Source organism: Hydractinia symbiolongicarpus, chromosome 4 (genome assembly GCF_029227915.1).
Source record: "Hydractinia symbiolongicarpus strain clone_291-10 chromosome 4, HSymV2.1, whole genome shotgun sequence".
Lineage (NCBI taxonomy): Eukaryota > Metazoa > Cnidaria > Hydrozoa > Anthoathecata > Hydractiniidae > Hydractinia > Hydractinia symbiolongicarpus.
Genome location: NC_079878.1, coordinates 17,626,559 through 17,642,969, shown reverse-complemented (window position 1 = coordinate 17,642,969; position 16,411 = coordinate 17,626,559). Strand labels below are relative to the sequence as shown.

The 16,411-nt window shown below is 34.6% G+C and overlaps 1 protein-coding gene across 1 annotated transcript in view; it reads right to left on the bottom strand.

The window, feature by feature from the left end:
* LOC130641621 (zinc finger CCCH domain-containing protein 15-like) overlaps positions 1-14,165 on the bottom strand; it is a 48,835-nt gene extending 34,670 nt beyond the window's left edge. Inside the window, exon 1 of the mRNA XM_057448495.1 lies at positions 14,080-14,165. Within this exon, the coding sequence (XP_057304478.1) occupies positions 14,080-14,142 (63 nt within the window). The 5' untranslated portion in view covers positions 14,143-14,165. The remainder of the gene's footprint in view (positions 1-14,079) is intronic.
* Between the last annotated feature and the right edge of the window lie 2,246 nt (positions 14,166-16,411).

Here is a 16,411-nt window from a genome sequence, read left to right as displayed (position 1 = left end):
CCGCCGAATATTTTTGATGAGCTCCTAAACCTCATAGAAGTTGACATTGGGAAAAAAACAACACATTTGCGATACCCAATTCCTGTTAAAGTCAAAGTAGCCGCAACTTTGAAGTTTTTATCATGTGGGATAAATTACGCCGAATTACATTTATTTATTTCGCGTTCACAAAAGTACTTTGTCACAGTTCATCCTTGAAGTTTGCGAAGCTATTTACATGCGTTTAAAAGAAAAATACCTCAAGGTAAATATATATTTCGTTCAGTAATTTATCAAACGTACTAAACTAGCAGTCACACATTAATACCCTGCACTTTGTGAGCCCTCACTTTCTTGATTGAGGTCTGACAAACTTTCTCGACTCTGATAAGTGTTTTGATATATGTTCACTGGGTGTCGGTATATATTCTGTCAAACAGGCGATAACGGCAGAGACACAAAGGGTGGGTAACTTTGTGTGGCATGTGTTGAAGATTTCCTTGGAATCGGAGATTGAACGGGCGGTGTTCTGAAAGAGGGTACGGCGAGTAATCCCATCTGAGCTTGAAAAAGGAGCTGCTGTATTTTAACTTTAAGGTATTCTTTTTGTATTCTGTCTGGAATGGCTTTTAGACTCTCTCCAAGAGTGCGACCGTAGAGTTCATCTGCACTCAGTGTTTTCCCGCGTTTTTCTTCCAGAACTGATATCGCGTGCTTCAACATGTGATCTTTTGAAGATTTCGGGGAAACTTTTCGTTTTTTGGGGAGAGGCTTTTTCGTTGATGTCACATCGTTTGTACACACGTCAATTTCATCCTCCATGTCGCATTCTTGGAGGGTTATTGGTGAAATTTGAAGTGACTCACTCTCCTTGTCAGCTGTATTTTCATTGTAGTCAAATTCCTATAATAAATTTGTTTAGACACCATGTACAGAGGAGGAATGGCGTAAAATCACGTCGCAGTATAAACAACTTTGGAACTTTTTAAATTGTATTGGTTCTATGGATGGCAAGCTTATTTTCATAAAGCAGCCAAAAAATAGTGGATCGTATTATTTCAATTATAAAGGCTCTTTCAGCATTGTTCTGCTCGTCCTTGTCGACCCAGATTACAAATTTATTTACGTTGATGTGGATTGCAACAGCAGGATTAGTGATGGAGGGGTGTATCGAAATTCTACACTTTCAAAAGCCATACACGACAACGTTGTCAATATTCCATCCCAAAGGTTAGTAGGAAACAGGGAATATTTACTACCACATGTCATAGTCGCAGATGATGCTTTTTCGCTAAAAAAATATATCATGAAATCTTATGTGTTTCGGGGCTTATCTCGTGAGAAACGAATTTTCAACTACCGATTAAGCAGGGCGCGCTGTGTAGTAGAAAATGCTTTTGGGATATTAGCAAATAGATTTCGCGTTTTTTGTCACCAATGTTGCTATCACCCGAAAATGTAGAGAAAGTCACGCTAGCATGTTGCGCACTTCACAATTAATTTTCTTTGTGAGAAAACACCCTCAGAGTATTCACCACCAGGGTCATTTGATGTTGGAATTTTGGAAAATGGTTCTGTCCACAGTGGTGAATGGTGTTCACAAACACAAAGAGGAACGGAGTCGATTAATTTCGCTGGAAGCAACAACTACAGAAATGATGCGAAAGATATCAAGGATAAATTTTGTGCGTACTCTAACTCCACCGGTGCTGTTCCATGGCAAGAAAAATTTGTCTGAAATTTATACCCAGCATCGAAGAAGTTGTTTTTCTTGGGACGATGGAGTCACGTAGGAATAGCAAGGACTGAAAGTATGGTCATTTACTTTCGTAAACATCATCTCGTCCTGCTCCACTTTTGTTGCTGTTGTATACTTTCTTCAATCCTGCGCTGAAATAACTTTGCAGTGTATTTATTTTACTCCTCACTAATTTCTCTAAAAAGAAAAACATGGGAAAATAACACAAACCTTCCATTCCTAGTCTACCTTTGAATATCTCATAACTTTTTGCAATGATTTAACATCCCACAAACTGGGCTTGCTTCTCCAAATCTCAATAAAATTTTCCGTCGCTTCTTGCGTCTTCATTCTCGGGTGAATTACTTGTTCAAATCTTTGTTTTTAACTATGTTTACACCTAAACTACATCGCGTGCAACAAACACGTGTGCGAAAACAATGGATTCGATTTAAAACAATAGAAAAAAAAATGTCATTGAAAAATTAAAAGTTGAAGATGTTCAACATTTAATTTTTAAGGATTATTGGAAATGAGAGTGTAAAAAATGACATTTTTTTCTGTATACACTGTCATTTTTCAATGATAATTGGTAAATGATCATTGAAAAACGATAGTGTATTTTAGCCTTTATGGAGAAGCTCTGCTTGCGATACTCCATTTCATCTCATAAATTTTGGACTGTTACTTCCATATTTATATCAATCTGGAGAACTCTGTTTTGTTTTCATACTTTTTATGCTGGAATGATTTTATGTGGTTGTTGTACTGCGTGTTGAACTCACTCTCGCTAGCTCCAAAATTTATAGATGTCTTGACTTTAGCTATTACTTCTGCCTTGTAAATACGGCAAAATTTTAAGCACTCACCATTTAACATGCAGTTCTGTCTGGATTGACAATTACAGTAATGTGTTGTTTGCTCCTCTTCTGTGTTAAGCAAGCTAGCGTTGTGTTGCTGTGTCATCTTTTTCATTCTTTAGTGTACACGAGTAGATGATTTTCAGAGTGTTTGTGTTGAATATCTTGTTCAAACGATTGTTCTTGGGATATGTTTTCTCACAAGCTGTAAAAAACTTTTACCAATATTTGTAGCAACATTTACGTTATATGGTACATTGTACCAGATGACTTTTCTCAAACAATTCTGTTTCTTGTTGTTGTATAGTTACGTGATCCTATTTCAAACTACATTTGTAACCACTTTCTTTAAGGGATGTTTGATAGGTACTTCGCTTTGTCCAACTGTTTTTCATCACATAATAGATCTGTGAGTCGTTGACTGATCATATAAAGAAGTTGCTTGATTATGGTTAGTGGTTGATTCGATTTTGTGTGGATGTAAATGGTTTATTGTTAGGTTAATGATAGGGAAAATACTTCCCTGATACTTAATCAAATAAGACGTCTTATAAATCTTTTGCAAGAAGGTTGGTTATGTCATATCTCAATTTATGAACCAGTTTCACTGTGTGATTAAAGTCCATTTTTTGCCTAACTAGAGACAAGATAAGCTTAATTCAATCAGTTGTAGTGGTGTAACACAAGAAGACAAATGTTATATTCTGTAGCCTTCGTAATCAAATAATCTGGTATTTTGGTATTTGTGCAAAAATGACATTGCAGTAGCATCTTTGATAGAATGAATGCTTCAGCTAAGGTTTTGCTTACTCAAAATGGTGTAAATCTAGCGAATTTACGTAAGGCACGTAGTGTTTCATGGACAGATATTATGAAATTATTTATTATGTAGTTTTGATCAAAATGAACTTAAAGTAGTTTTACATCAGCCTTTTGTACAATGGATTTGTTAGAGAAAGAAATAGCATTTCCAAGCTGATGTATTAAGAGTTGTGAATGAAAGATTATGAATTGAAGCTTGTCACTGTTAAAAAGTAGGTTGTTGTTACATAATTAAAAGCAAAAAGTTTATTTGCATCATTTTCCTATTTCTTTCAAAGACATTAAGTAGGCTGTTAATTTTACTGTGACAGTGTAAAGTTGTATCATCAGCATATTGGATGAAAACTGATATTGTGTAACTAGAAAGTGCAAAAGTTTCAAAATTTATGAATTAACTAATTGAGGATTGTTTCCTCGATCTGTACGTATTGAAAACGGTCCTTGAGATAACTGAAAGTTTTGATCAAATCTTTTAAAAATTTTAAGTTTTGAAGTTTTGTGAATAGCATTCCATGATCAATTGCGTCAATGCTTTTGAATAATCTATTAGAATTGACACATTGGCACTTTTAGCCATTGCTTTTTAAATATCATCATAAGAGCAAAGTCGTCCAGTAGAACAGTAATTTTTTAAACAGGGGAAAATGTTGTAAACTTCCCCTGGTAGGTAGTGTGATTGTCAACGATTTTCTTATAATGTCATTGTTTGTTTTCCTTTTACAAGAGTTCACAAGATACATGATTCTTTATGTGTGAAAAGACACACTATTGAATTCAAAGAAAGTGAAAATGAGACAGAAAAACCTGCATAAAAATTATTGCTCTACATGCAATGTCTGTCTCGTAATATATGTGAATTTCAAACTTGTTCATTTTTAATCTACTCACTTTTTTGCTAGCACTTAATTCAAAACGAGTATTACGTACTAAATTTCACAAAGTAACTGAGAAATATAATTTCACAAAATATTTATAATGCTTATTTCATTCTGCTAGGTATTGTTAACAGTCTGGATTGTGCAAGCAAGCAGGCAATACAGGTTTTTAGGCATTCTGACTGGTACAGTGCTCTTGACGACGGGCTGATATTAAGCAGTATTGCTGTCGTCAAGAAAAAAGGTAGCTTAATTATGTAAACAAGAACGAAAAAACAAGTTGCAAGAAGCATTGGAAATGATTAAAAACTTTTCAAAGGAAAGAAACAACAATGTCAAGTTTTACTGGTAAAGTACCCAGATTTAGGATGGATAAATTTTTCTGGAAGCTTCTTCAACATAGCTAGTAAGCTATCTACATTGTCCATAAAAACAATGATAAAATATCCAGTTTTATTAAAAATAACAGGACAATGAGTTTATAACAAATGCTTCCCTTCATTTTCAGACTCGTTCCTTCAGCTTTTAGTTACTCTGTCAATATAAAATTTTTTGAAGCCAAGTCATTCTTTTTAGCTAGTCAAAAAACTTAACTTCAATAATAGCTGAACTAAACTTTAGTTAGGCATTTAACTTTCACACATTCTTTTTGTTTTTAGACAGAACTGTTTTGAATTTTTATCTTGAATGATAACCAAAGTAGTAAATTACATTATTATAAGAACACTAAACCGAACTTCTTATTTTTTATTTTTTATCTTATTTATAATAACTGATTACCCCTTGCTGTACCGAAAAACTGATTACCCCGTGCCGCACCGACCTCACAAGCTTGGCTGGCACTTAAACCTCAGGCAATATGCGGTACAACCCGGGGTAATCGGTCACATTGTATTAAAGTTGCTCTTAATTGTTTTGATATATGCTTCTTATATAATAATACAGAGACTGTCTGTCTGTAACAGGCAAAGTGGATGTGTTCATTTTGCTTTGATATACTGAAAAATGCATGTCTAATATGTTAAATTTCGACGCGACGTCAATAACCCTACTTTAACATCAATATTCTACATTAAATTAATGAAGCAATTGCAATGCACCTGAAACTTTGAGTCTAAATAACTTGGAAACGAAGTGGTGACGTCAATGATTTTTTACTGCGTGGTAACTAGGAGCCACTTCAGTCCTAGTCATATGAATTTTAGCAGCCGAGTGATACTTCACCCGCCTTGATTGTCGTATACGCATGATGAACTTCACGCGTCTTGCCTTAATTGAGGAGAGTGATTATTCAGTTTTCATAATTTGAGGTGCGTGATAACACATATGAAAAGTGTGGTCGTCTGGTAGGCCTACTGAGTAATTGAATGTATTTGCATCTTTATTAAAGGAACGTCTCAAAATTTCCGTACGTAATTCGTATAATTTGTATTAAAACTTTGTATCAATGAGCAGCCCTAAAAATTAGCGTCGGCATTCGGCACTGCCGACGTAATTGCCGACTTAAAATACGAAGATACCGTAGTTGCGTCAGCAAAAACGATCGTTTTTATTATGAAGAACATAAGGTATAGAGAACATTAAAGTCGGCCCCATTCCTTCATGCTGACACTCTTATGCTTGGCTGGTGCATTACACTGAGACTCGAACGAAAGACGGAAGACCATTTGGAACCATGCCACAAGTCGGTCCGACCTTCATCGTCACAGAGAATACTGCAAGAAGAGTGTGCACCCATGCAAGTTAAATATAACAAGAAAATGGGAGAGGTTAGGTGTCCTGTACCTTAATACAGCTTTCGGACAAATGTTCTCGTGATGTAATACCAAAGAAAAAACATGTTGAATAAAGTTTAAAAAATCTTTTTAAAAGGGGAAAGACAAATCAAATGTGTTTAGTAACAATAATAGAAAAAATTGTATATCGTATTAAAAAGAAGTCCAGAAGTTCTGTCTCCCACACGACACAGCAGGCAATAAGTCAGCCCTGCCCTTGGTTTTGTGAGAAGAGATGTTCTGCGAAGAATCTAACAATTGAGCCTCCTGTACAGTTTTGCTTCATGTTAAGCTGTGCCAGTGACAAGCATTTTCGAATCATGCCACCTGCGACTTCTGCGATATACAACCTAATGATGCCCTAAAGGCTGGTTTCCATACAGCTACATTTTGCACCCAGTCGTAAAATGCACCGCGACTTTTATCACATATACCAAACCATTTCCATTTAGCTATTTTTGCTCATGTGTTTTTTGCAAAACATGGCTGATGTAAACAGACGATATTTGTTGCTGCAAAATTTGAGAGTAGTCCTAGCAATACTTTTATGGCGTAGAAATAAACAACGTTGTAAAATACGTAAGAAAAACATGGTGATGAGACGACTTTCCATAGAAAGAAGAATCAAAGGACTATACAACGTTTTGTTTATGGATTTAATGTCGTCAGATCACGAGTAGTCTTTTTAAGTTTGTGTACAATGTTGTTTCTTTGTGCCTCCACAGACTCATTTTGTTTTTCAACTACTTCACTTGATTGATATATATTCTGATCCTCTACATTCATTTGGCTTTGACAAAAACTTAACACAAAAACGAGATGTTGCTAGCCATCTTGAAATGATCTAATTAAAAATTCTTTCGTAATTCATGTAGATTGCTACCTTTTGATTGGCTGTTAAGCTGAAGCGCAAAATGTAGCTCGCAAAAAGTAGAGCCTGTTAAACTTTTTTTAAATCGCCCCAGCGCATGCAAAAGCGCGAGGTCAGCGGCATTATTCTGATAATGCGCATGCATAGATCAGAAGTCACAGCGCTTTTTACAACTGGGCGCAAGATGCAGTTGTATGGAAACCGCCCTTAACCTTATGTTTTTCTTTCATATTTTTCTGTGCCAGTTGAAAATAGTTAATTATTAATAACGTGAGCACTTTTTCTGCACAATTAGAGAACCAAAGTAAATACTCCCCCGTAGTGAAATTATTAAATCAGCAATACTCTGTAAAACTACCTGCCGAAATGGCTGGTTTATTTTCTCTAGAATCAAAATAATAAGTTTAAAAATATTTCATGCGCTGGAAAAGTAAAAAGTTTAAAACTTCAAAATCTTCGTCGTCAGAGGTTGCCTCGTCTTCAGATGTATCGGATGAAATATTTTCAATGGGCTCAGTGTCTTGTCAAATACGTTTAGCAGGATTATCAAGTCGGGTTTTTCAGTCGGGTAATTCATTTTTAAACGCGCATGTTTTTCATCCAAATTCCTTTAATAACTTTAACTCATTTTTTTCTTTGATTATTAGTATAGTAAATAATTACTTTATACAAAAGACATTTCAGGTGTGCATTATTGAAGTGACTAAAGTGTTTTTGGTGCGTGATTGAAGACGCTGCTCTATTGTTGCAGGAGCGTGCGGAGGTGCAGGGGCGCGATCGCGCACCTCAAAAGACAAGCACTTGGGACCAATTTGGGAAAGTTTTCCAAACCAGGGTCCCCAAATCCGTTTTGGAATGCACAGGTTTATGACGTCATTAAAAAACCTTTAAACCACAATATTTCTGTAACCGTTTGCTAAAAGTACATGATCCTATACATTTTCTTGATCAGCTTCTTAAGATCTATACGATGAAGGCAACATATATACACATTTCTAAAAATAAATTTTTAGGGCGGGTGTTATTGGAGAGGGGTGTTAAAAAGAGAGGGGCGTTTATTTCAAAAAACAAAATTTTCTATTTAGCTTTATCTGATCCTTCAGAACAGCAGAACTAGGAGCGCACGGTTGATTATTTTTAAAGCAGTGTATCAAGTCGTCCGCAACCTTTAATGAGTTTTGGATGAGAGTTTTGTCTAGGCGACTCAATGCTCGCAAGATCCAACTGATTACCAAATGCCTTGGTGCAGCTTTCATATCCCCAGCTTTGGTGAACTTGTGGACGCCGGACGCTAGCCACCCATCATAAAGCTCCATTGTGACTCTTAAAAGGTTTATTCCATAAAAAATCTGGTGCCTGGATATATTTGGTGCACCCTCCAGAAATCAGAGCATTTCTGTTTTCATATCTTTCAACAACTTCTTTACTGGTCCTGTCATATGAGCTTTGAATGTATCCCAGGCTAATAGTCTCTTTTGGAAAGTAAACATACCAAGAATCTTTCTCAGATATATCAGGACAAGCTCTTCATTCAACCAACCATTGACGGAAGATGTCACAACACATTGATTTTTAAATTAATAATTAAGAGCTGCTGATTCTCTTTTGGCACCTTTGAAAACAATGCAGGGTTTCATTTTCGTACCATCAGCCTTCGCAGTTAAACAGACGCTTACGCGTACCTTTTCGTTACCAGTTGATTTCACTGCCACCTCTTTGGCATCTTTTGAGTTGACGGTTGTGTTTCCAACCATATCCGACCAGACAGCTGTCTCGTCCATTGCAATGATAGAACTTGGTGAATAATTAGATTTAACTGATAACCTGCCATTGCTAGCGATAAAGCTTTCCTTCAGCACTTCATTTCGCCACACTTTTTATCGAAAATTGATTTGGCTTTGAACATTATTAGTTTTGGGGAAACCCGTATCATGTTTGTTCTTCGTTCATGGATCCAGTTAAGGACTTCCTCCTCCAACTCACTGTCATTAACCTTACAACCTCCACCGTCAAATCTGAATCGTTTTTTCTTCATACTTGCAACTTTCTCTTCGTCGCTGACCCATTTACGAAGTCTCTTACGGTCAATGTTGAACTTCTTAGCTGCACTTGTATTCTTTGGTACACTAAATCACACTTTTTTTAAATTCCATGCTGTATTTCCGCCTTTGTTTACCCTTATGTGACATTGCTTGCGTTAACGTTTCATCTTGATTATCTATCTTAGTATGCAGCACGTTAGCTTAACCTCACACACTACGCCTAAAGAAGAATTTTTACTGTCGCAATTTTTTTTTACGTGAACAAATATATGTTCATTCTACTGTCACAATACAAGGTCTTCTTTTTACGTTCAAATTTTCTGGAAAAACAAAATCTCTTCAATGCAATGCAATGCAGTGACTTCTCAAGGACTTCACGTTTGAAAATAAACGAAACATAAATATATAGCAAGAGGTCTTGAAAGTGGGAACTTTAAAGTGTGCCATAGAATAAAGTTTCGAAGTATCATTAGAGGTCATCATGTGTAGAAAAATATTTGGGGTCCGTATGCTGGAGAGGTACTTGTAGCCAATCCTGATGACTGACCAGAAGCGATGGAGTATGATAGGTTTGCTGTTGGCATATACAAAAGGAAGGAAGGTTGGTCATGTCCCAGTGAATTTATCGAGTTTGATTTATCATTTTGGCAGGCAGCTTAAAACAGTCTTTTTCGAAATAAACTATTATTATTTTTGTGATAAATTTGTGCAGCTTAGGAATAAAATAATGTGCAAAATCATGTCAGTATTGTAAATACACCAAAAATATTTGGGCTGTCAATGAAAATTTCTCGTTTTATTAAAAATAATGTTGAAAAACAAAGTCTTGGAACATCGATAAAATAAATATTCTTGAAATAGGGATTAGCGCAATTTTGTGCTTGATTGTTGTTGTCTGATCTCTCAAATTCACAAAATCATTTCAGTGGATTTGTTATTATCAAAATCATTCTGTACATTTTGCAGAACAGTTTAATAAGCTGATAACTCACAGCTTGTAATTTCATTTTTAGATAGCTGTGATATCATTAAGGCATGAGTATACAAAAAAATGGGATATTTTAAAATGCTATTAATTTACCAAAACCTTATTTTGATACATTAATTTATATATTTTTAGAAAGCTCGTAAGATTTCCAATATAATGGTATGAAAATTATTAGGAAAAATGAAGTTTGAAGGTTTGATAGATACAGATAAATAACAACCCCTTTTCAACAAATTAGGTTCCATTTACAAAACTACTAGGTTCTCATTTTTACTGCTTGCTTTTTGGGGGTCACAAAATATTTTTTACCTTTGGAGATATTTAGTATTACATTTTTTTACACAATTTTTAACCTATGATGGTTGGAACACTCATTATAACTCGCGTTCTGCTTAAACTCATAAAATAAAAATAAATTGATTTTAGATGAAACATTCAGCTCCACCTTAAGCGTGCTTTTCACTCCAGAGTTTTTGTAGTTTTGTAAAATAGTTTTAAAATATACGAGATACTCTCTTAAAAATATAACACTGTAAAAAAGAGCTTTAAAGTTTCTAACAGAAATCTTATATTTCTGTATAAGTAATTGGTCACTATGGTAACGAATATTAACTAAAGATCAATATCCACACACAGAAAACGTTCTGCGGACCGGACCAGATTAAACCAAAACAAAGCTTTGCACATGCGCATTGTTAGCTCAGTCGAAATGAAAAATTGTCTGGTCCAATTAGCCAGAAGAAAGTTGAAATATTTTTAACTTTTTTCTGGTATGCAGTGCGTTTAGCATTTTTGACCAATAACAAACTAAACAAAAATAATCACGTGATATCAACAAACCACCAGCCTGCTCAAATCAAAAATGGTGCAGCAACAAATGGCAGAGCAGCTTGCTGCTATGGAAGATGGAAATGCAGCACAAATACAAATTATGATTGGCAATTACAACAACTGGGTCAGTTTAACATAAGCATGGCTAACGATGAAGCGTCTCAAGCTCTTATAGTTTCTCTCAGTTTCCAGCGAAGACATATATCAAACCCCAACACTTTGTCATCATCAAGCAACAGCAACAACAGTGTCTTCCTGCTGTCATCGCAAAAATCTACTGCAACTTTTACCACCCCTTCTTTAGTACCTTAAACACAGACTGGGGTTAATAAGGGAGACAAGGAAGTGAATTCACTTGATTCTAGAATTGTGGATTTAATGCCTAGCTATCCTTGTCTGTGGAAAACTAATCAAAGGACGTACAAAGATATTAACAAAAAAGGTCAAGCCCGGATTAAAATATCATTAAAGCTCGGGGCATCGGGTAACATTTTTTTGTTCATTTCCCTATAAAAGACATGTGCAAAATTAATTTCAGTTGTTACATTAGCTTTGTATATTAATTTTGCTTTAATATTTGTTTTGTTTTAATTGAAAAAAACAAAGTTGACTGGTCAAAATACAAGAAAATTATCGCAAGTGCTTGAAAAAGAGAGACGGCAGAACGAAATCTGGTGCAGGATATGACAAGCTGCCCACTTGTAAATTTTTTAACAAACTTAGATTTTTGTCAGAATCATTGAGCAACAAAGTAACAGATAGCAACATTTTAAACAGTGATAGTTATAGTGTGATTGATGTAGCTAGCAGCCAAAACAGTGAAGTTTCTGATGATGTTGTAATATCATCAAACAAAATTCAAAAAATAAAAAAGAGTAATGATGATGCTAAATCAGTTTAATGGATGCTACTTCGAACATTAAACAAAGTAAACAATAAGCCGAACCCAAGACGGAAGAGACAGATCCCGGCACTCTGTTTTGTTTAAGTTTAGTGTCATCCTTATCAGCATTAACACCATCAAAAATATTTTTGGTAAGCCGAAGCTTTAGCAGGTACACCAAGACATTAAGTATGCTGCAAAAACGCTACCATTGTTTCTTTGCCACGTCCCGATGTCAACTAACGTAAATTCGTATCTAGAGTTACAGATAGCCATCAGCACAATGCTGTGAGTTTTCTTATAATTAAAGTATGATGATCCTAAGCGCGGGGATGCTTGCATAACAATGTGTTTTCCATCAATTGCACCCACACAATTTGGAAAGTTCCATTCCTGTTTAAACCCCTCGGCAATTTGTAACCATTCCTCTTCCAAATTTGGTGCTATTATGTAGTTGTGCTTAAATATTTTTTTCCAAATTGCCTCACATGTTTTTTTAATAACTCGTCCTACTGTCGAAATTCCCACGTGATAAGTATCTTAGTGCAATACACAACCTTTCAAAAAAACTTACGGGCTTACAAGCAGCAGTAGTAGATTTCGTTATAAGTGGGGCTATGAGGTTGAGAAATTCTTTGTATCTTGTAGGGAAACTGTTTGTAAAAAATAACTTAACAGGTTTGTTGAAAATCTTTTTATGCTGCATGTGTTCACTCTCATAATTGAGTAGTAGAAATTGATACCCAAGATGATTATGTGGGAACAAATTTGATCTTTATCACATAGCAAAAAGTATTTTTATTAAACTATTAAAAAGACCAGATTTTCTTCTAATCATTTAAAAAAAAATTTCCTATACTCATGCCTTAATGAAATTGACATCGTTAAAAAATGAGTACTTCTACACTTGCATTTTTCTGCAGGTCAGGAACTTATGGGAACTAAATGCTTATGGAAGAAAGATTTATGGTTGAAGCTTGAAAAATTCAAAGAATTGCATAAGAAATTTTTATGAAGAAATACCTTTTTAAGAATTATAGAAAAGAAAGCAAATTTTAAATATCAATAGCATAGTTCGTTTATATACCATATTGTAATTTGTACCACACAAGAACACACCCACACACATGCAAACTGGTTAAGGCTATAATACACTACTTATTAATCATATATGATTAACTATATATGACTTTTAAAAACTTTCTGTGATCAATCATAAGGTTTAACCCAATTACAATTCAAAATCTAAATCCAGCAGGTGAGCAATGCGAAAAATTAAACTTTTAGCATTTGCTATCAGTTTTTGTGTATTTATTAATTTACTAGTCGATAAAGCCCGTGGAAAAATCCACTAAGGCAGGATAAAAATGAAAAAGAACCATCATATGAATTTTGATGATGTCAGCAACACACCTACAAAAAAAAATTAGAACCTTGTTATCACGTTGCCTCTATTGTGTAAGCTTACAGTGCTGATCAAGAAAATGTATATGATTGTGTGCTTTTGATGAGCAGTTAATGAAATATAAGGGTGTAAAAATTTTGCTGACGTAAGCAAAGTCCCTGATAAAGGTACAAAAATTTTTTTTTTCGAAATTTGTCGTTGCGTTCATCTTATAGATCTTGAAACGCTGATCAAGAAAATGTATAGGATCATGTACTTTTGACAAACGGTTGCAAAGATATTAGAGTTTGAAGGTTTTTTGATGACGTCATCAACCCGTCCATTCCGAAACGGATTTAGGGACCTAGGTTTGGGAAACTTACCCAAATTGGTCCCAGGTGGTCCCTAGTTACCCACATGGTGAAAAATCATTGACGTCACCACCTTGTTTCAAAGTTATTGGCCTCAAAGTTTTAAGTGCACTGTAACAGCTTCATTAATTTAATATAGGATATAGACGTTAAAGTAGTGTTATTGACGTCGCGCCATAACGTCAGAAAATTTAACATATTAGACATGCATTTTTCGGTTACTTCAAAGAAAATTTCGGTAAGATCAAAGGAATTAAAAAATTAGGGAAATTTATTTTATTCTTTTATTGTAATGTGTAGAGGTTGAAACGCTGATCAAAATAATGTATAGGATGATATGTTTTCGAGGAACTCAAAAGGAGATATAAGGGTTTAAAAATTGTGCTGACGTCAGCAAAGGCCTGTGACAACACAAAAAATCTTAATTAACTTTCCTTTGACGTCAATACTATTTTAACGTTAAAGTTTGGTAAATTACAGAACAATTTTGTAGGCGATGTTTTATAGAATTTGTTAAAGAAAATTGTAAAGAATATAATCCACTTTGCAAAAGTCACAGACAGACAGAACTGGCTATTATTATATAGATATACATAAAATATTTAATACAACAGGTTTTGAGAGGAGAAAATTAATTAATAGAATCAATTTTATCCATACCTCCACTATCTTTTGTTTAACCTTTTCTTGTGTCTTTTTACTTGCATTTTTCTTTGGTGGCATTTTAAATATTTCTTTTTACTAAATCATAAACATACGTACATAAAAATATAAAACAAGTTATGTTGATACACAAATAGCTGAAAGAGAGGGTTTACAGGAAAGGGAATTTGCAGGCTTTTTGTAAGTTATTTTTCTAAAATTTGCAAGGGTAATGAGCTGGTATTGACTGGGTAGGTGGGTAATGTTAATAAGTGCACAAAACAAGGGAAGTCTCCATCAAATGGTCGACAGTGGGCATTTTTTGGGGGGAGGGGTTAGCTCATCGACTGGACTGTAAAAGTTGTGCACAAAACTAAATCTACACAAGATATGTGACGCTCTTTAGGAAAATCGCCACCGTATTTTTAAAACAATAAATTCCGTATTTTGTATTTATAAAAATACGAATTGCGTATTAAAAAATATGCACACTTTTAACTACAAATTTCTTATTTTTAAAAATACAAAATTCGTATTTAAAAATACGAAATTTGTATTAAACAAGATAGCTGACCAGCTATGAAGCTGTGGAACGGGGATTCTGAAATACAACTGTTATTTCGCTTATCTGCCACGGTCAAAACGTAACCCAGGCTACATCGTTGTTCTTAGCTTTTTTTTTCTTTTTCAGTTTGCAATATTAGCAAAGCTTTCTTGACCGACGTTCCAATTTTAAAAAGTCCTGCGAACACGGCAGATTCCTACAACAGTGACTTTAGGCGAAACGCGCCAGCACGCATATCAAGAAAGCGAAAAAACTAGGGGAATAAATTGCTTAAGAACTGGGTGCTAGTTTTGCTTATGCCAGATTAGGGGCTTGCATTAACAATTATAAAACATCCCGCGTTACCTCTAGGTTGAAACGAATCACAAAATGCGTTCTGTAAAATATGAACTGTTATAGGTTTTCTGCATAATTAGTTCGCCCTATGTTTTTTTAAATAAATGTAAATTATTCAAAATATTTTTTCGTTGCAAGAGTTTCACCAAGGAAAATAATTGAGCAAAAATGTAGTAAGTGAATGAGTTTATTAAAATTGTGCCAAAATACCAAGAAATGGGAAAGAGTGTTGTTAGAGCATTCAGATTCGAATACACGGTACCAAAAAGAAGTCCTTAAACATTGTTTTATTACTTGGCAAGGAAATCTGACTAACCAGCATAAAAACAATACATTAACATAATAATGTTCGAATATGTATTTAAATAAATGATCCCCATGTTATCTCGTATCATTTGTCTTATATTCATTCTTGTAGGAAACATGTAAGCATATCAAATTATGAACACGTACTTTAAAACAATGATAAAAGAGTTCAGTAAAACAAAAACAAAAAAAAAACGTGATAAATTTCTATGGAGCAATTGTGGACTGCAGCAAGCTGAGTAAAAAATTATAAACTGAAATGTCAATAAGAAATATCAGAACAAAATGTAAACAAACAAAAAATATAACTTTTTAAATTAGTTCAAGCAAGCATAACATTTAAGCAAGTATAACATAACAAAAAACATGATAGTTCAGTTGAATAAGTAAGTCAATCTTCCTCATCGTTTTCGAGTAATACCATTTCTTCTTCTTCACTAATAAAATTTTGTGATTTCACATTGTCTTGCTCTTTTTCTTTTAGGCACATCTTAATGGAGTTATCCTCTTTTAGCCTTATCTCAATTATCAAGTTATCCCACTGATCAAACTTAACTATAACATTTGCTTTGATCATTTTTTTGGCTAGTGGAATCTTTTTGGAACACGGAATGCCAAAACACTTCTCCAACAAGCTAGGCGAACAATCTAAGACAAGTTTGCCAGTATCGCCTTCTGCAGTAAAACCAATGTTGGAGTGCTTTCGACACTGCGAGGCATCTGTCATGGTGCAACAATTATTGCATATGGTAAAGTCCTTCTCAACTTCAAGGTCATTGGATTTGCATGAGGACACTGGAATTTTTCTGAAAAACTTTTTAAATCTACACTAGTTATGGTGAAATGTGAAGTACAATCTGTTACTGTTACTGCTTCGTCGTTTATTTCTAATGGATCCACAGTTCTTAGTTTGGTGAATGGGGTGGCTTTCAAGAATCGATTTTTCATATATTTTGATACCCTTAGTTCTGTTAAAATATATGTTTCCTTGTTTTTCACTTGCCCACATTGTTCATTATAAAACGTGATTGGCAGTTTTTCGCTTGTTTCGTCAATAAGAATGGCATTGCGATATGACATATTTTTTCCATTCTTGTCTGTCAGCGCCTTAGTTTCACTCAGTTCATATAGATATGCTTTTGT